Here is a 24,641-nt window from a genome sequence, read left to right on the forward strand (position 1 = left end):
ACCAAGGGTCTTCATCAACATGGCTGCCCTCTCCTGGAATACTAACTCTCTAGGGGATATGGTCTTCAGAGGTCCTCCTCTAAGCCCAAGCCCAAAGGAGACACCATGTTCTCCCTTTTATTGGGGGAAACCTTAAGACAAGAGGGTCCCGTGGAGAGAAGCTCATTGTTTGAGGTTCTAGGCTCTGGAGATTTCTCCATCCAAACCCCAATGGGATGGAGGGGTGGGGGATAGAAGGAGTCTGGTAAGGGAACCAACCCCAGCATTTTATCTTGGATTTGCTATTATTTATGCCAGGAAGACTTTGTCTCCTCTCATACCCGTTATGGGGAATTTGCACCGTGGGGTCGTGAAGGTTTCCTAGGGTTGGCAGCCAGCCCTATTAGAAATGAGCCCAGTCCCCCCCCCCACCATGGTGGCAGCTGAGGTGCTAGGGTCTCCGGTATCATTCCAGAGTCAGAAAAGGGAGAAGGCAAGGTGAGGGGCACCTTTCTGTCTCCCGTTCCTGCTGGGGAATCTCCTGAACTTGGCAGCTCTGAGCTAAAGCGGATCGGGCATCTTCACCACGTCCCATGATGGAGGAGGAGGGGGGCAGCCTACCTAGGGAAGGGGGGCTGACCCGGGGCAGAAATGGAGCAGACTGAAGCTTCCGGATCCACTGTGGTGCGGGGAGCGAGATGGGGAAGTCAAGGGTCCAAAAAACCAAAGAACAAAGGGGAGAAGTGAGGAGATGGAAGGAGACAGCTGGGTTTTGGGGGCCAGGGCCCAGGACTTAGAGTTTATACTTGGAATAAACTAAGTTACACAGCTCTTCAAGCTCTTTACCACCCTTCCCATTTCTTCCGATATTCGGACGGGGCTTCCTCACCAACCAACACAAGGGGCACTGAGTGGGGCCAGCCTCTTGTGCGTGGTCAGTCAGGGATCTGCCGTTTCTGTCTTGTTTTCAAAAATCACCGCTTCGTAAGGTGGAGGAGGGGAAGCCGGCTCAGCAGGGTACTCTGGGGGCGCTATGTCCATGGGGAAGTTGGCCATCATCTAAGGAAGATAGGAGACGAGGAGTGAATCACGGCTCCCATTCATGGGTGGGGATGCCATGGAGGGGAAGAAAGCAGATGGGGATGGAGGATCGGTGATTTAGAGCTGGTGGTACTGCCGAGGCCGGCTGCTCCAACCATTCCTTTTACAGAATAGGAAACTGAGGCCCAGGGATAGTGGGGGAATTGCTCAAGATTACGTGTCTCAGAGGGAAGGATTTGAACTCAGGTCCTTGTTTTTCTAAAAATCAGAACTATTCCATAGTAGAACGGATTCTCCCTCACAAGATGTCTTCCAACAGACACTGGGATGTTGACTCAATCAACCAATTGGCAAACATGAACTAAGTAGGCTAGATAAGTAGACTAGCTAAGACAACTAACTTGTAGAAAGGATTCTTGTTCAGGTACAAATTGGACTGATATCACAGAAAAGGAAACTGAGGTTCAAAACCCCACAGGTAATAAATAAGTAGCAGAGCTAGAATTGGAACTCAGGCCCTCTGCCCAGAGATGGAGGTTCTTTCTACTATGTGGTGCTTCCCTCAAGAGGACAGAATTCTCCTTCAAATTCTGCCACCGATGAGAAGCCTAATCTTGGGCAAGCAGCCTAATCTTCTGTCCCCTGAACCTCTGTTTTCTTCTTTGTGAAATGAGGAAACTGGACCGGATGGCCACAGTTACTCCGGAGGGAGCCCTTGAGGTGATGTTAGGAATTACTGACACTGAGTTTCTTCAGGCTTGGAAGGCGTCTGTGAGTCAGTGTCTCTGTCCCCAGGGCTTTCCTTCCATCTTCCTCCCAATTATCTCCTGTCAAGTCTTCCATCCCTAAAGTAAACATGACACTCGAACCCAGAGCATCTGTCTAGAGGGCTACCGAAGTAATCAGTGATTTGGGGTCATGGTATTGAGGGAAGGATAGTTCTAGTCTTTTTTGGACAAGGTGTGATAGGTCTAGAACTGAAGTTATCATACTTATCAGATCTAGAACTGCCAAAGTTATCGTAGATCTAGAACTGAAAGGGACCTCAGAGGTCACTGAATCGACCCTCTCCTTTTACAGACGAAGAAGCGGAGGCAGACAGGGTATGTGAATTGTCCAGAGTCACATTGCTAGTAAATCAAATGGGATCACAGATCTAACCTTAGAGTACTCTATCGATACTAGTTATTCTTCTTTCTTTCTTTCTTTCTTTCTTTCTTTCTTTCTTTCTTTCTTTCTTTCTTTCTTTCTTTCTTTCTTTCTTTCTTTCTTTCCTTCCTTCCTTCCTTCCTTCCTTCCTTCCTTCCTTCCTTCCTTCCTTCCTTCCTTCCTTCCTTCCTTCCTTCCTCTAGTAATTGGGGTTAAATGACTTTCCCAGGGTCCCACAGTTAGGAAGTGTTAAGTATCTGAGGTCAGATTTGAACTCAGGTCCTCCTGACTTAAGAGCTGGTGCTCCATCCACTGCACCACCCAGCTGCCCCCATTACTGTTAATTCAGGGCTAGCTATGATTATTGTTGTCTAAGGTGGGACTTGAATCTACATCTTCTGCCTCTCTTTCCCGTTCCTTACCCCCTGGGCCCCAGGATACCTCCCATTACACCCTTAGCCCTGCTGGCTTTTTGTTTGCAGTTTCCCATCACAAACTTTCCATGTTTCCCCCCCCCACACAATCTCCCGTGGAATCCTGCTTCAGGGGCCCTCACCTTCGATGACAGGTTGGTCCTGTACAACAAAGTCATGGCGCAGATTAGTGTGATGAACTCAAGGCTCGAGCAGATCAGCAATCCGAATTCAAGCCTCTGCAGGTGCACCTGCAACGAGAAGCAGCAGCCTTGCTCTCCTTCCTAGGGACCTCCCAAGTGCTCCCCCACATAACTCCAAGGGTGATGTCGTGGAGGTCGGTGTCACCCCCTTTCCTGGATGAAAAAACTGAGGCAAGGAGGTGACTTGGCCAGGATCACACAGGCAGCCCATCTTGGGGTTCCCGCCTTTCTGAGAGGTAGCATCTGGGTCTGCCGGACGCCAGCGGCACAGCTGTGACCCACCCCAGGAGGGGTTCAGTCACAAAGGGAGGACATGGCTCAGTGCTCTTACACCTGGGGAGGTAGGGACGCAGAGAAGCAGGAACTCTTCCTGCCTATTTTGGTTCCATGGAACGTTTCTAAGGAAAATTAAGCAAATCCTAGCGAATTCTCCCAAAGGGACGTGGAGCAGAACATCTTTTCTTGCTGGCTCATCTTTGTCAAGGATTCGGGGTCCCCATATGGCTTTGCTCTTGGTTTGTGAGTGTTTGCTCGTTGATAAAAAGTGGAGGGAGTTTAAGGCAGGCTACAGGCTAGCCAGTCGGGACTCCCCAGAAGCCCCAAACTCGTACCGAGCTCATGAGACAAAGGGTCTTGCTGCTGGTTATCACGGTGGTCAGACCTAGAACTGTCTAAGCTGTCACAGACCCATCACAGACAGGGTGACGAAGCACATGGCCAGGGGACTGAGCCGAGCTCCTGAGGGTGCTGGGGAAGAGTCGGGAGGGCAGCTGAGAAACCGAGGGAGTGCACTCACCGTGGCCGTGGGATAGGGCCTCCAGATGGGGAAGTCAAAGGGACATTCCCAGAATAAATCCTTCAGGAAAACAAAGAGCCCACCCAGTGTGCAGAAGCAGCCAATGGCGTTCACAGTCATGGTCAAGATCTTCTGCAGGGGAAAAATCAAGGGAGCCGACGTTAGGAAGTCGGAGGTGGACCTTGGCTTCTGCTCCAGGTCCTGCCTGGATCCTTAGTCCCTGGTCTATAGAGGGAAGGTGTTGGGCCAAGAGATCCCTGAGGTCTCTCCCAGCTCTGCCGGCCCTGACAGCCTCAGCCTCAGATCCTCAGCTACTGAAATCTCCTTTTCCAAGATGATGGGCCTGGCAGCTCCTGTGATGGGTGAGGGGAAAAGGGCAAGTCTCAGCATCCCTAAACTCTGTGTTCACCGATTCCTGGCCCCGTGCTCCTAGCCAACTCATCGATGGTCCAGATGAGTTTGGGCCCCTTGGAAGGTGTTCGGCAAACCGGAACCCCTTCACGAGCACACGGCCTGCTCGGGGCTTGGATTTACCCGGAGACCCCGCAGAAAAATGGAAATTACCTTCCCTCTCCCCAAAAGAGTGCACTCTCCAGCCTGCTTTACCACCTCTGTTGGGGGGACCCTCCAGGGCTGAGCCCTGCTGCAAGGACCATAAAGACAAAAAGCCCCAGTCTTCATTTAGACCTTGCCACTTTAGGGGGGCCAGGTCCCTCACTTTTCCACAAGGACACAGGAAGGGGAGGCCGGGTCCTGAGATGCCCAGGGGACCCGCCATATTCTTTAGGGTTTTGCCCAGGGCACTTTCCTCAGGCAAGACAGACAGTGGTCTGGTGGACTGGCGCCTCTGGCCTCCTTCCACTCTGCCCATTTTAGGGAACTGGACCCAGGAAGGAGGCAAAGCTGAAGCAAACCAAACAATTTCTGGGCCAGACTAAATAGAGGAGATCTTCCTGTACTCTGTGGCCACTTGGGACTCATCCTTTTTTGGAAATCCTTTCTGAGCATCACCACCGCTCTGGGACTGGGAAGGAACTCACCAGCTTCCTGTGCCTTTCCACGATGATCAATAAGATTCCTGAACAGAAGAACTGTGGACAACGTTGGAAATCAGAAGAGAAGTCATCAGAGATTGTAGGGCTGAACTTGTCCCTCTCCACCCCGGGGACAGAGCCTGGGGCCACGTCAGCTGTAAGGCTGCATTGCCATTGGCTCTATGTATCCCCCCAGACTGGGAGAGACCCCAATGGCAAGCCCCCTGGATTTGGATTAGAGCTCTGCTTCTCCCTTTGCTCCATAAATCTAGTCACTCGTGGTGACTGGGATCCCCTTTAGTAGAACTGGAAATAAACCAGCATTTGCCCAGAATTCACCAGAGAAGACTCCATGGTTCATTTGCCTTACAGTTTCTCCCATGGTATAACTCTTTTTTGGGTAGCATGGGCAAGATGTCTGCTTGGCAACACTAGGATGCAGATTTAAGCATAACTAATGTATTAATAATAATTGAATGAAAGTTTAACAATGTGAAGCTCCACAGTGAAATGATTCAAGGGCTGGGCTAGCTGGTGATCCCTGGGCACTTCAAGTCATTATTCATGTTCTCTCTAAAATTATAAATTACGAAAAAGTTGCTGATCCGCCTCCACAAAGGGAATTTTCACATTAAAAATGAAATCGAAGCCCCCTCTGCTCTTCTTCACGCAGGTCCCTTGGACACAGGAGTAGAGAGATAACAGGATATAAGTACCACCTATTTCCCCCCACCCCCACTCTTTCATTTTACAGAAGAGGAAACAGCCAGCCGGCCCTTCCCTCCAGAGCACTCACTAAGCATCCTCCCCAGAATGGGTACCCAGACTTTATCGCAACTACATGAAGATTTTTCCCAGCAGTTGCCAAGTAGATTCCTGTGAAAATGTGGAAGAAGGCGTTCATGATCTGAAAGGCCTGGGGACAAAGAAAGGGACAGTCAGCGCGACGTTTGCAAGGGGACTAAGGAGTCTGAACCGATAACTATGAGACGTAACAAGATGCAGTCCTGTCTGAGAGGAAGTCCTGGGGTCCCAGAGATCCTTATTTACTCTTCTCTCCCTACTGGCTCATTGAAACAAGTCACATTGACTAGGAAAACATATAGCAGATTGGATCTTCTGCCAATCCTCCGTGCCCTGCGTCCAACCCATCCAGTTCTTGTTGAGAAGGAACATCCTCTCAAGGGGTCTTTAAGTCTCCTTGGAAGATATCTGCCACTTCTGAAGGCATCTGTCTCGAGACTGGACGCCTCTGATTTTGGGAAGTTGGTCTTCACCTTAAGCCGAGACCTACCTCCTGTACTACCTGGACTACCCTCTAGAGCCAAGTGGGGTGAGGGTGCTCTTTCATGGGACCCCCTCTGAAGTTTGGAAGATAGCTCTTGGCTTCCCCTCAGCCTACCCCTTGTTAGGATCCCTTTCCCTCAGCTGAAACCTACTGCTCTGTTCTAAGAATTATATATATATATATATATATATATATATATAACATACATATAATATTACATATATTATATAACACACATATAATTATATACAATATAATAATATATAAATATAATTATATTTTGTATATAATCATATATATTCTATATAACATGATATATTGAATATAAGAATATCAAAGATATGAGATGATAAAGAAAGCCAATTATAGCAAAATACGGTGATTAACTTTTTTTAAAGCCAGATTCCTGGAGCGCAGGTTAAGAACCCTCAAGCATTCTGACTTCTGGACTAACTACTGTCATTCCCCAAGGAATGGTACGGTCCCCCAGGAATCATCACCAGAAGAAAACGTTACTTACTCCCAGCTGTACGAGGAGCCCTGACTTCCTCCATGTTCCTCTAAGGAGGGATCCAGAGTAAGGGATCCCCAGCGCCGGCTTCTGATCCAGGACTCTCTGTGTTTGGTGTATCAGGTCCGCAGGGACCACCAGGCCTCTGCTGTCACCAGTAGCCACGTAAAAGTTCTCTCCGGCAGCTGCCATTGTCCTGGGGCCCCGGATGCTGCTCTACTCTGGGGAAGAAATCCAATTAGTGCTCGCTATCCTTCTGAGGGCCAAGACTGCATTTGGGATGTGAATTAGAATTAGAATAGAATTAATGCTGAAGTCTTATCCTTTTATACCAAGGGTTGTATGAAGAACTTCCAGCTCTTACAGTAGTTTTTGCTTGTGCCTGATGTGTGTGTGTGTGTGTGTGTGTGTGTGTGTGTGTGTGTGGAGGGTCAACTCCAATTCAAATGGACTCCAGTCCTGACCCTGTTCTGGGGAAAAATCTGGAAAAAGACATTGGAGCATTTTCAGCAGAAATAATCATAATAATCAAAATAATCAGAAAAAATCATAGCCTCTAGGGAGCTTCTAGAAATGTATTTCTTTTGTTTTTTCCTTTTTCAATTTGTTTCTGGTTATACATGTATATTAACTTTTTATTAAGGTTTTTTATTTTCAAAACATGTGCATGAATAATTTTCAGCATTCACCCTTCCATAATCTTGTGTTTAAAATTTTTCCCTCCCTTTCCCCCATTCCCTCCCCTAGATGGCAAGTAATCTATGTTAAACATGTGCAGTTCTTCTATACATATTTCTACAATTATCATGCTGCATAGACATATCAGATCAAAAAGGAAAAAAAATGAGAAAGAAAATAAAATGCAAGCAAACAACAACAAAAAGAGTGAGAATGTTATGTTGTGATCCACCCTTAGTTCCCACAGTCTTTCTCTGGATTTAGATGGCTCTCTTCATCATGAGATCATCGGAACTGGCCTGAATCATCTCATTGTTGAAAAGAGCCACATCCATCAGAATTGATCATTGTATAGTCTTGTTGTTGCCATGCATAATGATCTGGTTCTACTCAATAAACTTAGCATCATTTCCTGAAAGTCTTCCTAGGTCTTTCTGAAATTATCCTGCTGATCCTTTCTTGTAGAACATTAATATTCCATAACATTCATACACCATAACTTATTCAACTGTTCTCCAGCTGTTGGGCATCCCCTCAAGTTTCCAGTTTCTGGCCATTCCAAAAAAGAGCTGCCACAAACATTTTTGCACATGTGGGTCCCTTTCCCTCCTTTATGATCTCTTTGGGGATATAAACCCAGTAGAAACACTGCTGGGTAAAAGGATATGTATGTGTATGTATGTATATATATATATATATATATATATATATATATATGCTTTTTAAATACACATTGTTTTTATGAATCATGTTGGGAGAGAAAAATCAGAACAAAAGGAAAAAAACATGAGAGAGAAAAGAATAACAGGAAAAAAGTGAGCATAGCAAGTGTAGATTTACATTCAATCTCCATAGTTCTTTTTCTGGATGCAGATGGCATTTTCTGTCCAAAATCTGTTGGGATTGCTTTGGATCACTGAACCACTGGGAAGAACCAAGTCTGTCGTAGCTGATCACACATTTTTGCTGTTACTGTGTACAATGTATTCCTGGTTCTGCCTGTTTCTCTCAGCATCAGTTCATGTAAATCTTTCCAGACCTTTCTAAAATCACCTTATTTTTTAAATAGAATAATAATATTCCATTTCCAATTGATGGCCATCCACTCCTTTTCCAGTTCTCTGCTACCACATAAAGATCTGCAACAAACATTTTTGCTGATATGGATCCTTTTCTCTCCTTTATGATTTCCTTGGGATACGGAGCCAGTAGGAACACTGCTGGATCAAAGGGTATGCACAGTTTTATAGCGTTTGGGGCATTGTTCCAAATTGTTCTCCAGAATGTTTGATCATTTTACAATTGCACCAACAATGCATCAGTGTCCCAGTTTTCCCACATCTCCTCCAATATTCATCATTATCTTTTCCTGTCATTTTAGTCAGTCTGAGAGATGTAAGGGGGTACTTCAGAGTTGTTTTGATTTTCATTAGAGCATTTTTATATGACTATAGATGGCTTTAATTTCGACACGTGAAAACTATTCATATCCTTTGACCATTTATCAATTGGGTAATGACTTGTATAATATGTTTCTTTTATAAGGGGAAAAACTGCCCCATTCTAGAGAGTTCTCAGGAACTCCATCCTGAGAAAGGGAGGACAACCCTGTCAAAATGAACCTCACTCCATTTGTTGAGCAGTAGCTCAGAAAGACTACTCCCCAACTCCACGATGATTTGGTCAATTTGCAGCAACTTTGAAAATAATCTTTTCCCTACTGGGGCAAGAATTGGTGTCAGCTCAATATGGAGTTAGGAAGACTGCTTTTGTCAGTTGGATCTTCTGTGGGAGGAAGACAACCGCTGGTAAGACTTTATATTGTCTGGATGGGCTGGTTTGGTGTGCTGTATTTGCAAACAGATAGTGCTTTTGTTGATTGATCATTTAAAGATATCCAGACATAGGAGAGACAGCCCCGCCAAGTCCCCAGCTCCTTGCTGTGTCTGGTTTTTCAGTCATGTCTGAGTCTCTGTGACCCCTTTTGGGAGTTTTCTTGGCAAGACACTGGAGTGGTTTGCCATTTCTTTCTTCAGCTCATTTTACAGATGAGGAAACTGAGGCACACAGGGTTAGGATCACTCAGTTACTAAGTGTCTGAAGCTGGATTTGGAGTCAAGAAGTTATATCTAGGTGCTACCTCTCTGCCTGGCATAGAGTCTAAAGCAAACAGGTTGCTTCCTTGGCCACCTGAAGAATGCCTTTTGAAGCATCATGGGGCATTCAGGTCTTGTAGTAAGGAAGCCTTGGGTTCAAAATCCAACTCTGATATCTTACTCTAAAGACATAGAAGAAATAACTCATCTCTCTGGATGATAGTTTCCTTATCTGCAAAACAGAGATAATCTTGCCAGTGAGATTCTATTTATTTTATAGGAAGGCATAATGAAGTTCAAGGATTAATCTTTTTTTCTTTATAATAAAACAAGTAAACAGAATAAGAAAAAAAAGAATAGAAAAGGAATACAAAACAAAATAAAACATTGCCATATTCCCAGCAGAACATTAGGGAGGATTCAAAACCAACAAATTACCAGCTCAAGAAGATATATATATATAATATGTGTATATATATATATATATATATATAATTATATTGATGAATGCCTATTTTTCTTTATTTCCTTGTAAGCTGTTCTTTTTTTTTTCTGTGCTGCTCAGCTTATTTACTTTATTCTTTCCCTTCCTTTCATCCCCTTTGCCTCCACGCAAAGAAAAGATATATTTATGTATACATATATGTAAAAGTTATGTTTATGTATATATGTCTACACTTCCCAATACATATACACATATATCTTTTCTCTTAAAGAATTAATCTTATAAAGTGTTTTGCATCCCTTAAAGAGTTTTAAAAGCATTATTATTATTTCATGTGAGGAAATAAGAATCATAGAATTTGAACTGGAAAAGACCATGGAGAGCTAGTTCAGCCCCTTCACTGAACAGCAGAGAATGAAGAACTTGGGTCTCTTGAGACTCAGATCTCTTCATTGTACCAGCAGGAAACTGGTGTATTTGGGGTTGAGGTGAGTATAGTGAGTGTGCAGCTTGAAGAGGGATGGACTAAAGAGTTTTAGTCTTGAAGGCATCAGTAATTCAGGGGGACCCTCGGTGATCTCCTTCAGACAGGAGTAACATGCTCCCTTGGGGAATCATGGAAGGAGCTTCGGACTGGGACCTGAGACTAGGTTTGAAGCTACTCGAGTCACTATCGCCTCTTCCCCAGAGCCTTAGTTCCTTTATCTGTAGAAGACCCTGCTGTGGGACCAGAGCACTTTGTAAATATGATGGTCAGTATACCCCTCATCATCCTCAGACCGTGACTTAGGACTGCCCCAACATGCAGGAGATGGAGGCGACTGAGGCAGGAAGACCATGCAGAAAGCCCAGACAACGATTGCAGTGAGAGCTACTGTGAGCAGACTGAATGCAAATCCCAGCTACGTCCTGGACCCCTACTGACACCCCGGCCCACGGGCCCTGAGGAGACCACCATGAAGCCATCCCTTGGAGTTTTGAAAAGGGGCTACTCACTTGGCTGGCAGGTTGCTCTGCTCTCAGGCGTTCTTCTCCCTCCTCTTGCCTGCTGAAATCAAAACAAGAAGGACTTTGGATCCTCCTCAGTTATAACTTTTGATTACGGTGCTGTACCAAAGTCCCCTTTGGTATAAATTACTCTGGGTGATCATCCAGCAGCATCACTTCTGTCTCCTTATCCTTATCTGGTGACGTTTCTCTCTCTAGATCAGATTGGATAGGAAAGCTCCCTTGGATTCTGGAGGGTGTGAGTAGGTTTGAGGGAGGAACCGTGGGATATCAGGACCTTATAGACTGATGATGTCTTGTTTACTTTTTTTTTTTCATTTTTAATCCCTTCAATATCTTTTTCTCCTCTTATTGCTATGGCTATCATTTCCAGTACAATATTGAATAATAATGGTGATCGTAGACATCCTTGTTTCACCCCTGGTCTTATTGGGACGGCTTCTAGCTTATCCCCATTACAGATAATGCTTGCTGATTCTTTAAAAATTATTTTTGTATTATACCCCAAAGAGATCATAAAGAAGGGAAAGGGACCTGTATGTGCACGAATGTTTGTGGCAGCCCTCTTTGTAGTGGCCAGAAACTGGAACCTGAGTGGATGCCCATCAGTTGGAAAATGACTGAATAAATTGTGGTTTATGAATATTATTGTTCTGTAAGAAATGACCCAACAGGATAATTTCAGAAAGGCCTGGAGAGACTGACAGGAACTGATGCTGAGGGAAATGAGCAGGACCAGGAGATCATGATATACTTCAACAACAATACTAGATGATGACCAGTTCTGATGGACCTGGCCATCCTCAGCAATGAGATCAACCAAATCATTTCTAATGGAGCAGTAATGAACTGAACCAGCTACGCCCAGAGAAAGAACTCTGGGTGATGACTAAAAACCATTACATTGAATTCCCAATCCCTATATTTATGCCCACCTGCATTTTTGATTTCCTTCACAGGCTCATTGTACAATATTTCAGAGTCTGATTCTTTTTGTACAGCAAAATAACGGTTTGGTCATGTATACTTATTGTGTATCTAATTTATACTTTAATATACTTAACATCTACTGGTCATCCTGCCATCTGGGGGAGGGGGTAGGGGGGTAAGAGGTGAAAAATTGGAACAAGAGGTTTGGCAATTGTTAACGCTGTAAAGTTACCCATGCATATAACCTGGAAATAAAAGGCTATTAAAAAAAAATTTTTTTTTTGTAAAATATACTTTATTTTTATTTCTAGTTTATTTCCTATTAGAATGTAGGTCCCTTTTCAGCTCTGAGCAAAATATGTACTGGTTGCTTAAGTAACAGCCCACTTCTTTTCTTACTTTATGGTGTGTGTGAGGTGGTTAGTGCAGACATTCTCCAATACCCATCTTATAGATGAGAAAGCCGAGGTTTAGAGTCACCTAACTATTAAGTACTAGAATTAGGACTAGAATTCAGGTCTTCTGGCTTCAAGTTGTTTATTCTTGCTGAGTGTTTTGCCTGCTGCCTACTCTGGGTCAGAGCCAACACATGCTTGTTGCTTTATTAGCTGTGGGATCCGATCCCCAATATCTGCCCCCAGCTCTGTTTCTAACACATCGCCCCTCATCTCCCTCATCCTGTAGGAGCCTAGATTCAGATTTAGATTTCTAAGGTTATTTCTACTCATTTTACGGATGAGGAGCCCAGAGAGGGATTCGCCAGCCAGCGTGGGATTTGCACCCGGCTCTCTGACATTAATACCAAGTCTTCTATCCATTCCATCCAGAAGAAAATGCCTTTGTCGGAGACGGTGACAAGGAGGGACTTTGCTAAGCTCCCAGTGGGGACCCCTGCATCCAGCAGGGCTAGCTAGCCCGACTTAAGCTTCCTCTCTGCGATCTGGCAGCAGAAAGCCCCCCAGGAGCTATTAGTGACTATTGCCAAGAAAGCAATTATCTCCTACTGTTGGTGTATTTTGTTATACTTATAAACCTTCTGCGACAGAGAGCATGGGCTTCTGCTTTACATCCGTGGAAAGGAGACCACAGAATTTGGAAGGGATATAACCCCCAGAGATCACCCAGTCGAGTTCCCTCATTATTTGGATGACAGTACTGGCAGGCCACAACAGGGTGAGCAAGTCTTATTATCTTTTATTTATCTATCTATCTCTCTATTTATTCGTTTGTTTATTCATTCATGCATTTATTTATAATACACATTGCTTTATGAGTCATGCTGGGAGAGAAAATCAGAGCAAAAGGGAAAAACCATGGGAGAGAAAAGAAAACAGAAAAAAAAAAAGTGAACAGAGCATGTGTTGATTTCTATTCAGTGTCATAGTTTTGTTTTGTTTTTTTCTGGTTGCAGATGCCATTTTCCGTCCAAGGTCTATTGGGATTACTTTGGATCACCGAGAAGAACCGAGCCTTTCATAGTTTATCATCACACGTTCCTGCTGTTACTATGAACAGTATATTCCTGGTTCTGCTTGTTTCGCTCAGCGTCAGTTCATGTAAACCTTTCCAGACCTTTCTAATCAGCTTGTTCATCATTTTTTATAGAATAATATTCCATGACCTTCACGTACCACAGCTTGTTCAGCCATTCCCCAATTGATGGGCATCCATTCATTTTCCAATTCTTTGAACTGCTACAGATATTTTTCCACATGTGGCTCCTTTTCCCTCCTTTATGATTCCTTTGGGATTCAGGGAGTCTGTTATTATAAATGCAATTAATAACTTGATGTTGTGAAATAATGTTGTTCTTCAAACTGGAGAGATTTTCAAGACCCTTTAAATTTTTTTCTTTTATTTTCTTCTCTAGCTGATATAATTTTAAGAAGTTTTTTGTTCCTTCCCCTCTGATTGGGCATCTGAAAGATACTCCTTTTCAGATATTCTTATTGTCTTTAAAGACACAAGTAGACTAAGAGAAATAATAGGTAACACAGTACCTACTATGAGCTAAACACTATAAAATCTTGAAGCAGTCCTGGGAGAGAGGTGAAGTTATCCCCATTTTACAGATGGGGAAACTGAGACCAGCAAGTGCTCAGGGTCACATAGCTCATGAATATCTGAGGCCAGATTTAATGCATGTCTTCCCGAGGCCAGGCCCCGTGCTTTATTCACTGTACTATCTCGTTAGCATTTTCTCCAAAGACCAATTGGTTGTTCCAGTAGCTGGCCAGTGAATGAGGAGAACTGATTTTTTATTATGGCAGCCAGATGGCTCAGTGAATGGAGCATTGGACCTGGAACCAGGAAGAGCTGAATTCAAATCTGACTTTTCTCAGCCTCAGCTTCCTCATCTGTAAAATGGGGGTATTAATAACACCTGCCTCCCAGGATTGTTGTGAGGATCAAATGGGATCTTATTTGTAAAGTGATTTGTAAACCTTCAAACACTATATAAATGCATTTGTTGTTGTTATTGCTAATACTATTACCACTAACTCCTCTGCAGCTTTCCCAAAGAGACTCTTTATCAGTTTCTATCTTCCAGAAGCCTGAGGGTCCCAGACCGAGTAATCAGTACTGCTCTGGATGGTGGGAGCAGAGGGAATAGAGGCTGATGGGGGTTAAGAAGGTCTAGAGTACTTGTCATTATCTGAGAAATGGGAGAGTAAAGCCATGTTCTCCCAAGGAGAACAGAAGAAATTGGGACAACTGGGTGGTACAGTGGACCCAAGCCAGCCCCAGACACTGTAGGATCTGGGAAGTCCCTTCACCAGTTTTGTCTCAGTTTCCTCATCTGTAAAATGAGCTGGAGAAGGAAATAGCAGATCATCCCAGGATCTTTTCCAAGAGAACCCCAAAGGACTTGGACACAACTGAACAACAATCCCATTGTGAGATCTGAGCTCACAGTTTGAGGGCTTGAAGGAGCTTAGAGGGTTTTGTTTTACAGAAGAGGGAAAACAAGGCCGAAATGTGAGTTAATTAAGCTCTCACAGGCAGTGAGCCACAGAGGCAGCATTTGAACTCAGTCCCGATTCCAAGTCTCCATTCGGCTCTGCAGAATCCGAGTTCTAGTCACTGTTTGAGAGATCCGAGCCCCGGGTGTTCCATGGCCACACTCCAGGCCTTCTGCATTCGGGTCTAGGTTCTTTTCTCATCGTAGCAGCCAGGCTCCTCCTCAGGCCGACCGCCTGCCCACCGCCCGAGTCGTGGACCGCGAGATGTAGGACCTCATCAGCCAGAGCACAGAAGTGACTTCTCAGGGCAGGTAGGTGGTAAGCGACCCACGGAGGCAGGGGTTGGATCTCAGGCCCGGATTCCAGAGGTAACGCTCTTTCTTCCTTTTATTAAAATTGTATTTTCTCCCTCATTTAGCAGGTGTTTTATTTTCTCTTCCCCACAAAGAAATAAAGCCCTAGTAACAAACAGGCATTGTCGGGGGAAAAAAATCTGTTCTTGTGTAACTGAGAGTGAACTGGAAGGGACCTTGAGATCATGTGTCTGGCCCTGCCGTTTTACAACTGGGGAAACTGAGTCACAGGGCAGGGATGTGATGCTACATAAATGGGTCAGTGGATATCTAGACCATGTCCCACTTAACTCGACTTCGAAATCCAGTATTCCTTGTTTTATGTCTTCCCTCAAATCATCAAGTTCATGCTCAGGGTGAGTCGCTATCAGTGCTCTCCTAGAAGTGGGATCCTTGGAGGTTCTCCTTGGAGACGAGGCGGCCATTCGTCAGGGCTGTGAGAGTGGAAGGTTCGCCATCCAGGGAGATAAACTTCCACGAGAAATTCCAACTTTAGAGAACATGGGGGTCCTTTCTGGTCCTCCTGGACACCCCGAGTCTCCTTTCCCAGGAGGGCCAGCCCTTCCCCCTTCCCCCCCGCTAGCTGGCAAGGAGCTTTCCTTTCAGCGGGCTTCCTGGCCCAGGCTGTCCTGCCCAGCCCAGATTGAGGGACTGGGGGCTGGGAAGCTAAATCAGAACCAAAGGGACTGCTCGGGTCAGTCAGCGCCGGAGGCAGCGGGACCACGGAAAGGGTGACGGATTTTGGAGGCAGCCGCCGGAGAGAGGAGCTTATTTCTAGTTTCCTCCACATTGAAGTCCCGTCACGCTAACCCAGGAGCTGAGGAAACCAGTCAGATGAGGAGCCCAGTCAGGTTAGGGCCTCTGTCCCTAGAGGTCACTGAGAAGGAAGACCAGGGGAGGGAAAGGAACGGGGATGTCCGTGGGAGAAAGGCGAGGGTCAGGGAGAAGGTCCGGGGGGCAGGGAGCGCTGGAGAGACTCCCACTGGCCGGGTGGCTGCGGTCCAAGGTCTCCCCCTCACGCCTCCGGCTGGCAGGGCGAAGGCCGGCGACCCCGGAGCTTATGTGCCATGGAGAGTCACATGCCATGTGACTGCCATGGGAGGGGGAGGAAGGAGGGAGAAGCTGGGATGATGGCCCCGGGCTGGCTGACGGTAATTCTGGTCACGGCTGGGAGTTCCTGTCACTGATACAGGGACGTGCAGACACAGACAGACACACAGCGCCCTCGCACCCGCCAGCAGCCAGGACTGGCCTGCGAGGGCCCCGGCCCAGCTGCCCGAGCCGGACCGTGCTGGTGCCCTGCCACCCCGGGCCTGTCAGGGAGCTTCCCAGTCACCCCGGGCCTCTGGCTCTTCCTTTGTCCGAGCTCTTCAGAGCAGGGTCCGGATCCCGAGGGGAAACTCTCTCTGGAGAAGATCTAGTTTAACCTCCCGCGCTCTTTCCCATTTCACAGAAGGGAAAACCGAGGCTCGGAGAGAGGAAGTCGCTCGCCCGCCACCGAACAAGTTTTATTTCTCAGACTGGGGACACGGGGCCGGGGCAGGAGCGGTTCCTCCGGGGCTGGAGGAGGATCAGGCTGTGCGAGGCGCGCTGTGAGGGTCTCCCAGGGGCCCAGCGCAGCATCGGCCGCCAGAAACAGGGCGCGGCTGGGGAGGGGAGGGAGGAGGCGGGACGGGGGCGGACCGGAAGCCGGGGGGTCCTGGGGTGACTCGCGCTCCCGGAACTCCGGGCGGAGGAACCTTGGGGCCAGAGGACGCCAGCCTTGGTGCAGCGCCCGAGCCCCTCAAAGCTTCTCACGGCGCCGACTCGTGGGTCCCGCCTTGTAATGGGGAACCCGAGGCTGGGAGAGCCTCCCCGACAGCTGCAGGCCTGGGGGCAGGTTCTGGTCTCGGCGTCTGATTCTGAGGCCGCGCTGCGCGCCCCAAGCGGAGATGCCCTGGAGGGGGGGGGGTCAAAGGGGGGGGCGCTTAGCCTGGGGGAGGTCAGAGAGTTCGGGTCCCAGAGTGTCAAAGCCGGGCCGCGGAGCCACGGCAGGGATGAGCCGGACAGGGCCTTCCTTCCCAGCCACCGTACTGGAGACAAACTGGACAGGACCTTCCGAGCCACCGTATGGGGAAAAGGGGACAGGGCCTTCCGAGCCACCATCCGGGGGATGAGCCGGACAGGGCCTTCCGAGCCACCGTAGTGGGGAAAAGGGGACAGGGCCTTCGGAGCCACCGTCCTGGGGGACGAGACGGACAGGGCCTTCCGAGCCACCGTACGGGCATGAGCCGGACAGGGCCTTCCGAGCCACCGTAGTGGGGAAAAGGGGACAGGGCCTTCGGAGCCACCGTCCTGGGGGACGAGACGGACAGGGCCTTCCGAGCCACCGTACGGGCATGAGCCGGACAGGGCCTTCCGAGCCACCGTAGTGGGGATAAGGGGACAGGGCCTTCCGAGCCACCGTACGGGGATGAGCGGGACAGGACTTCCAAGTCACTGTAGTGGGGATAAGGGGCAGGGCCTTCCGAGCCACCGTCCTGGGGGATGAGCCATTATATGGGAGATGAGCCGGACAGGACTTTCCCAGGTAGCTACAGAAGCTCTTCTCTGAACCATCCGTTCCTTTCAGAGGAGGGATCGGGGTCCAATAATCCGCCCCGGATTTTATTAAGCTGGATTGGCGGCTGCAGGGCTGGGACCTTGGAAGCCCCGGAGCCCCGGGCGGAATCACGTGACTCCTCCCCCCCCCCCCCCCCCGGGAGTCTCTAGGGAAAGGAGTGACTGGAGGAGCAGGACGCCGGTCCCGGCCCCCGGGGAGGCCCTTGCCCTCCCAACGGGGACCTCGGCCCCGGGCCTGCTGAGCGGGGGGCCGGGGAGGAGGGCCGGGGGCTTCTCCGGGCTGGGGGGGGGGCGGCGCCTACTGGGGCCTTGAGGTGTAGGCCACGTTGTCGTAGGCGGGGGGCGGGGTGGCGGCCGGGCTGGGGATGTTGAAGTCGGTGCTGAAGGCGCTGGGCAGGAAAACCATGGACCGCTGGAAGGGGGAAAATACGTCAGAGCGCCTTCCCGGGAGTCAGCCGGGCTCCCCTGGGGCCACGGGCTCACGCCGAAACCGAGGGGTTGGAGTCCCAGCCGACCTTGTACCAGATGGGGAAACTGAGGCACAGAGAGCCCCCCCCCCCCCAGGCCCTCCCCCGAGACCTGCTGGTCCTCCCTGACTGCAAGTCCGGGCTGTGCCCCGGGAGGACTTTTTTCCCTTTTCCCCCTTTCCCCACCCCTTCTTTTCTCTGTCCTCCCACCCTTTTTTCTCTTTTTCTCCCTTCTTTCTTCCTTTTCTTTCTTTCTTCTCTCTCCTCCCCCTCTTTTCTCTCTCCTTTTTTCTCTCTCCCTCCTCCCCCCTTTTCTCTCTCCTCCCCTTCTCTTCTCTCCCCTTTTCTTTCTTTCTTTTCTTCCCTCCTCCCTTTTTCTTCTTCTTCTCCCCTACCCCCTTCTCTCTCTCTCCCCCCTTTCTCTCTCCCTTTTCTTTCTTTCTTTCTGTCTCTCACCCTCCCCCCCCTCTCTGTTTCTCTCTCTCTCTCTCTCTCCCCTTCTCTTTCTCTCTCCCTTTTCTTTCTTTCTCTCTCTCCCCCCCCCTCTGTTTCTCTCTCTCTCTCACTCCCCTTCTCTCTCTCTCCCTTCTTTTTTTCCCCTTTTTTTTCTTTCTCTGTCTCTACCCCCTTGCCCTTCCCCTTCTCCCCTTTTGTTTTCCCTTTCCGTGTCTCCGTCCCTTATCCCTTCTCCTTTTTTTGTTTCTGTATCTGTTCCTCTGTCCATCTCCCTCCCTCCTCTCTCGCATCCAGCCCCCCTAAAACACCGATTTGAGGACTGAGCACTTTCCCACACCAGGCCCCGCGTTAGTCTCTGGGAATCTGAAAATAAAAAGGTTTAAGAATCGCGAGCTTTCATTGTGGGCTGGAGAAGCAACCCCGGGCACGGATAAACCGGGCACATCTGCCTGTTTGGGCCACACAGGACTTCCCGCAAGGCATTTTTTACAAAAATCCCATAAAAGGGGACCCTTTGGGGCCGGAGGGGACCAGGAGGTCGGGGGGGCCAAGGGGATCAAGGAGATTGGGGACCAGCTACTGATGCCGAATGTCAGCAGCGCACACCCGGCCCACTGGATCTTCCCCCACGTGATGAAGGCCCTAAGGGCAACGGAAGGCCCGTTTCACGGGGAGGAACACTGAGGCTGAGAGATGCCATGGCCGGCCCACAGCCACACTCATCTGAAGGGCATTTGAAGCCAGGTCTTGCCTGATTCTAAATCCAGAAAGGAACTTTTTGTTAAGTGTAAACTGATTGAGGCCAAAGTGACTGGGATCCCCTGTCCCACGTCCCGTTGGGGATTGGGGGGCCCCCATGTTCAACCCCTGAAACAGTTCCCCTTTTTTGGCGAAGGGCCTTGGGGGCCCCTGGGGGGATGGGGAAAGGGGAAAGGGGGCCCCTGAAAGAGTTCTGACCCCAACGGGGGGGTTTGCCAAGGGGGAAGCGTAAGAGAATGAGACTTGGGGGGATGAGCCTGAGGGTGGGAACCTGGCCATGAACCCCGCCAGCAGAGTCTGGGGGGAAGGAAGTTTTCCGAGCTTTTATTTGGATGCCTTCGACCATTTGTTTCTCATTTGTTTAGAGAAAGTAGAAGAGACCACTTGGCGTAATAGGAAGAACACTGGGTTTTGAGGAAGAGGAAGAGGGTTCCAATCCTGGCTGTGGTTCTTATGGCGCCTCCCCCCCTCCCCCCCATGGGTCTTTGCTGAGTCGCTGGGATGGTTGTTTGAGTTTTCAATTTAAAAGTGCATCGTTGGACTCCATGGTCTCTGGGATCTCCCTGCTCCGGGCGCAGCAGAGACGCCATCCAGAGCCCAGGCCTGTCCCTGAACGCTGCCTCCCTGGAGTCCTTCTGGCCACCAGGTGGGGCTCACATCCCAGGGGCGTTTCTCCTGGCCACTGCAGCTGTCCCGAAGGAAGGGGCAGGAATTGTCCCAGAGTGCCCTCTGCCCCAAAGCCCGACAGACCCCCAAAGGGCTGGAGGACTCACTGTATTGGTGCTGGAACGGGTCGCCTGGCACCCGAAATAGGTGGCAATGACAGCAATGAAGAACTCCAGGATGGTGAAGATGGTGAGCACGGCCAGGTAACCCCGGCCCACGTCCTGCAAACGCAGAGCCACGGTCACTAAAACCGTTAAGTCAAAGGTGGTTCGGAACTGTGAGGAGCCCTAGAACTTAGCATGTGGAGTGTCAGAGCTGGCGGGGGCCTTAGAACATGAGATAAAGTGTCAGAGCTGGTGGGGATGTTAGAACAGAACATGCAGTGTCAGAGCTGGCAGGGGCCGTAGAACACGAAATAAAAGTGTCAGAGCTGGCGGGGATGTTAGAACGTAGAACATTGGATGTCCACAGCTGGGAGGAACCTTAGAATGTAGAACATTATAGCTGGAAGGAACCTTCAAACACAGAATATGATACTTCAGAGCTAAAATCTCAGGATTGGCAGGGACCTCATCTCCTGCCCCTTACAATGGCCATTTAGCACCTGTGGAGATCCCCAATGGCTGGGCCACCTCCACGTGCAGTCATCTGGAGCAGAAGGCAGCCTCCTCCGACCCCCCCACCCCCACCCCCCTGACCGGAGGCAGCAAGAGCACAGGGAAAGTTTCGGATCCCTTTCTCTCCAGGCCTTTTTATACTATAAGGGCCCCAAACTCCAACTGGACCACACAAAAGCTTGCGTTTCCAGCCTATTTGGGTAGCCTGCTGAACGTGGAGTCAGGAAGACCTGAATTCAAAGCCTTCCTCAGACACTCAGTAGCTGTGTGAGGCTGGGCAGGTCAGTTAATTTCTTTCAGCCTCAGTTTCCTCATCTGTAAAATGGGGCTAACAGTAGCACCCAGATCCCAGGGTGGTCGCAAGGACTGAAGTCCCCCGGGTAAAGGGCTCTGCAAACCTGAGAGCGCCTTATAAACACCGACTGTTGTCATTATTCGCTCACCTGCCCCTGGAGCCCTCGCCTAGTGTGGGAGCCGGGGCCGGGAAAGGAGAGAGAAATTGGGGGCGAGGAAAGCTGCCTGCCAGTCGTCCATAACCCAAATCCCACCTCCCCGGCACCGGCAAATTACAAATAGATCAATATGAGAAGGTTAAGGAAGGAGAGAGCTTTTAGGGCTGAAGTTGGGGCAAAGGCTTCTGGGAGGAGGTGGCAGCCGAGGCTGGACCTTGGAGGTCAACAAAGGGATGTGGGAGTGTTCTCGGTGAAGGGGAAGGAAAAGGGAAGGAGACAGGAGGGGGAGGGTGGAGGATATCCCGAGACAACTTCTGAGTCTTCGCTCAGAAAGGCTCGCACAGCTTTCCTGCGGAGCGGGTTCTTTTGGGGTGGGGAATGAGTCCCCAAGGTTCTAGCTCTGATAGATTACATTCTGGGTTAGAAGGTTCCTAATCTGTAATGTTGTGTGTTCTACATTATCAGGCTCCTCACAGCTATGGGCATCCTGTACTCTGTCTTCTAACATCCCTCCCACTTCTGCCATTCTGTGTTCTAGGGTCCTTCTCAGCTCTGCCATTCCATGTTCTCTATGTCCCAACACTGACTGGAGGTAGGGTGTTTGTGTGTGTGTGTGTGTGTGTGTGTGTGTGTGTGTGTTTGCATCCCAGGCCCAGGGCTTTCAGGATTCAGGCCTCCCGGTTTCGCTTGGCCACTCACTCACCCAGTTAGTCACCCCAAAGTCCATCAGCAGGATGGCCGTGGCAGCAAAGGAAGCGATGATGTTGAGGATGTTCATCCCCAGGCTGCTTTTGACCTGAAGGGGAGAGAAGTGATGAGGGGCCTCTCTCTGGGACCCAGAAGGAGTCCTGTGGCCCTCACTGAGCTCCTCGAGCCCCCCAAGAAAGGCCAAGCTGCCTGGGCAGGGCCTCGCTTTCCAGGCAATGTCCGTCCCTCAGCCACATGCCCTGCTCCATCATCTCCCACTTCTGGCACTGTCCGTTGCTGCCCCCTCCGGGCCCGCCTTCAATGTCCCCCTCCAGGCCCGCCCTCGGTGCCCCCTCTAGGCCCCTCTGGGCACTCACCAGACAGCTGGTATGATGCTTCTCTGCAGCCACCGAGAGGGATCCAGAGATGATGAACTAGGTGAGGAAGAGGGGAGCACTCACCATGGGGCAGAGACCAAGTTCCAGAATGGGCAAGTGGGGCCCCAGGCTCCCCTAAGCAGCCGTGCCCAGCCCCAGAGCCCTGTAGGAGGGCACCTTCCCAGGGCTGGGGGCTCTTCTGCTGCCGGGTCCCCTTTATCTTCTCCTGTTTCCCCTTCTCTCTCAGGCCTGGAGCAATGCCCTTGGGCCAGAGGCTCCAGGGCCCCTCCCTGGGTCCCCCAGGTCCCCCAGCTCTTCCTGAGGATGAAAGGACACTGAGCCAGACAGAAGGAGACCAGAACAGTCCTGGCTTCTCCACTTACGAGGGAACAATGCCCAGAGAGATCCTCAAACATGTCCAAGCTGCCACAGTGAGGGGAGACTTGAACCCAGGACTTTTGACTCCAAATACAGGATTTTCTGTGTTTTTGTAGAGTTTTGCAGCCCTGAAAGGGGCTGTGACTCAGATGGAGTGGGGGCGGGGGTGCAGGGACTCCCCTGGGTCTCTCAGGTAGGGACGGCTGCCCTTCTTGTGCCGCAATGTTGGCTCTCCATGTGCATTAAAGTCCTGCCTGCTTAGGGGTAATTTGGTGATGGGGCTGGAGCGGGACCTTAGGGGGAGACGACCCAGCCCAGTCCCCCGGCCTCTCTCCTGTACTCACACACACTCCTCCCCAGAAGGGGATCCCTCCGTCCACGAACAACATGCCCACGTAGCCCCTCCGGAACATCAGCAGGACGCTGCCGAAGCTGATGTAGATGAGGCCGATCAGGATCTGGACCGTCTGCAGGGAGCCCGGGGGGCAGCGGAGTCAGGGAGGTCCGACCTCCAGCCCTGGGCTCTGGGGGCCTGGCCTTGCAGCTTCCTTCCTCCAGCGGCCCTTCTGGGCCCAGACTCAATTCAACGAGTGTGTGTGAGTGTGAGAGTGTGAGTGAGTGTGTGTGAGTGAGTGTGAATGAGTGAGTATGTGTGAATGTATGTGTGAGTGTGTGTAAGTGTGCGTATGAGTGAGTGTGTGTGAGTGAGAGTGTGTGTGTGTGAATGAGTATGTGTGTGAATGTATGTGTGAGTGTGAGTGAGGGTGAATGAGTGATTTTGTGTGTGTGAATGTGAGTGTGTGAGTGTGTGTAAGTGTGTGTGAGAGTGAGTGTGTGTAAGTGTGTGTGTGAATGCGTGTGAGTGAGTGTGTGTGTGTGTGTGAATGAGTGAGTATGTGTGTGAATGTATGTGTGAGTGAGTTTGTGTGTGTGTGAGTGAGTGTGAGAGTGTGTGAGTGAGGGTGAATGAGTGATTGTGTGTGAATGTGAGTATGTGTGAGTGTGTGAGTGTGTGTGAGAGTGAGTGTGTGTAAGTGTGTGTGTGAATGCGTGTGAGTGTGTGTGTGTGTGAGTGTGTGTAATGGGGGCTGTGGTTTGGAGGTGAGGGGGTCTAGCTTGGGACCTTTACTCTCGCCACAGACTTTCTGAGTGGCAGATTTGGATCGCTGCCAGCCCTTCTCTCCCCAGAGTGAGGTCAGAGTGTGAAGGGCAGGGGTGCGGGGCAGGGGGAGCAGAAGGCGCCAGGGCCGCTCCTGGACAGAAGGGCTTTGTGTGGAGGAGGCTGGAGATTTTATGTGTTTGGCCCCAGGAGGAAGAATCAGCCCCGAAGGAGGGGAGTTCTAAGCAGCCGGGGGAGGCGATGTCAGGAAAGAGGCCCCTCCACCTGCTTTCTGGAAGTGGAATGGGCTCCCTCAGAAGGCAGCGACCCCCCCCCCCCAGGGTCTACAAGTGGGGGCTGGGCACCTACATCAGGGATCTCTGGTGAACTTCTGGTTGAGATGTGGGCTAGAATCACTCTGAGCTCTGGCCAGCTCTGAGATCCTTGATGCTCTTTCTTCCCGGAGCTTCCCTCAATCCCTGCCCCCCCCCCGAAAGCACCTCCTTTCACCCCCCATCACCCAAAGCAGACCCCAAGGGGGCTCACCCCTAAGGCCTTGGGCTCCCCGTTCAGGAAGGTTTCTGCGGGTAGAAGTCTCTGAGGAGGCACGTTTCCGGGAGGCTGTGAGCCCAATGGTGGGTCCTCAAACTGCAGAGTCCCCGGAGACTGGCACAGGGTCCTGGGCAGCATGGCTGGGCCCGGCTGGATTCCGCTGGCGTTGTTGGGGGGGATGACCACAAACACCCCATTGGTGGCCGGGGTTGAGGTCATGGTGGCCAGAGAGGCTGGAAAAGAGAGGATCATATCGGAGAGGGACCTTTCCCCTGGGGATGGAGGTAGTGTGTTGGAGAAGGAGCCCTGCCCCCAGTGCCCTCGACCACCTCATCCCTGAGGGCATTGAGAGCCCAAAGGCTCCTGGAGCTCAATGAAGGAGCCCCTTCCTTACACAGAGGAGCAAACTTTGGCCCAGCTCTAAAACTTACTCATTTTTGTAAAAAGCTTATTATGAGAACGTGGTCTCATTCCCCGCCTAATTCACTTGAGGACCTACTGTGAAATGGCCTTTCCTGCTCTTGAAGACGGCCCTGGAGCACTTGAATCCAGCCGGGCCCTCCCAAAGTGAGCCACAGAGACTGACTGAGCTCCTGAGTCTCAGCAGCAACGCACTTTGGAGACTGGGAATTTTTTTTTGGCT

The 24,641-nt window shown here is 49.9% G+C and overlaps 2 protein-coding genes across 2 annotated transcripts; both read right to left on the reverse strand.

Moving 5' to 3' along the window:
• Positions 1–820: 820 nt before the first annotated feature.
• On the reverse strand, positions 821–6,606 carry MS4A10 (membrane spanning 4-domains A10). Its single transcript, XM_031943660.1, has 7 exons — positions 6,424–6,606; positions 5,412–5,531; positions 4,622–4,672; positions 3,582–3,713; positions 2,726–2,833; positions 1,884–1,902; positions 821–1,010 (listed from the first exon to the last, which is right to left on the reverse strand). The coding sequence occupies exons 1-7, from the start codon at positions 6,604–6,606 to the stop codon at positions 919–921; spliced, it is 705 nt and encodes a 234-aa protein (XP_031799520.1). The 3' UTR covers positions 821–918.
• A 10,064-nt stretch (positions 6,607–16,670) lies between these two features.
• Positions 16,671–24,217, reverse strand: MS4A15 (membrane spanning 4-domains A15). Its single transcript, XM_031943661.1, has 9 exons — positions 23,993–24,217; positions 22,692–22,814; positions 21,970–22,026; positions 21,609–21,701; positions 19,944–20,057; positions 17,791–17,900; positions 17,262–17,406; positions 16,961–17,131; positions 16,671–16,823 (listed from the first exon to the last, which is right to left on the reverse strand). Exons 1-9 carry the CDS (start codon positions 24,215–24,217, stop codon positions 16,671–16,673), a joined length of 1,191 nt encoding a protein of 396 aa, XP_031799521.1.
• Between the last annotated feature and the right edge of the window lie 424 nt (positions 24,218–24,641).

Source organism: Sarcophilus harrisii, chromosome 6, assembly GCF_902635505.1.
Source record: "Sarcophilus harrisii chromosome 6, mSarHar1.11, whole genome shotgun sequence".
In the NCBI taxonomy this organism is placed as follows: domain Eukaryota; kingdom Metazoa; phylum Chordata; class Mammalia; order Dasyuromorphia; family Dasyuridae; genus Sarcophilus; species Sarcophilus harrisii.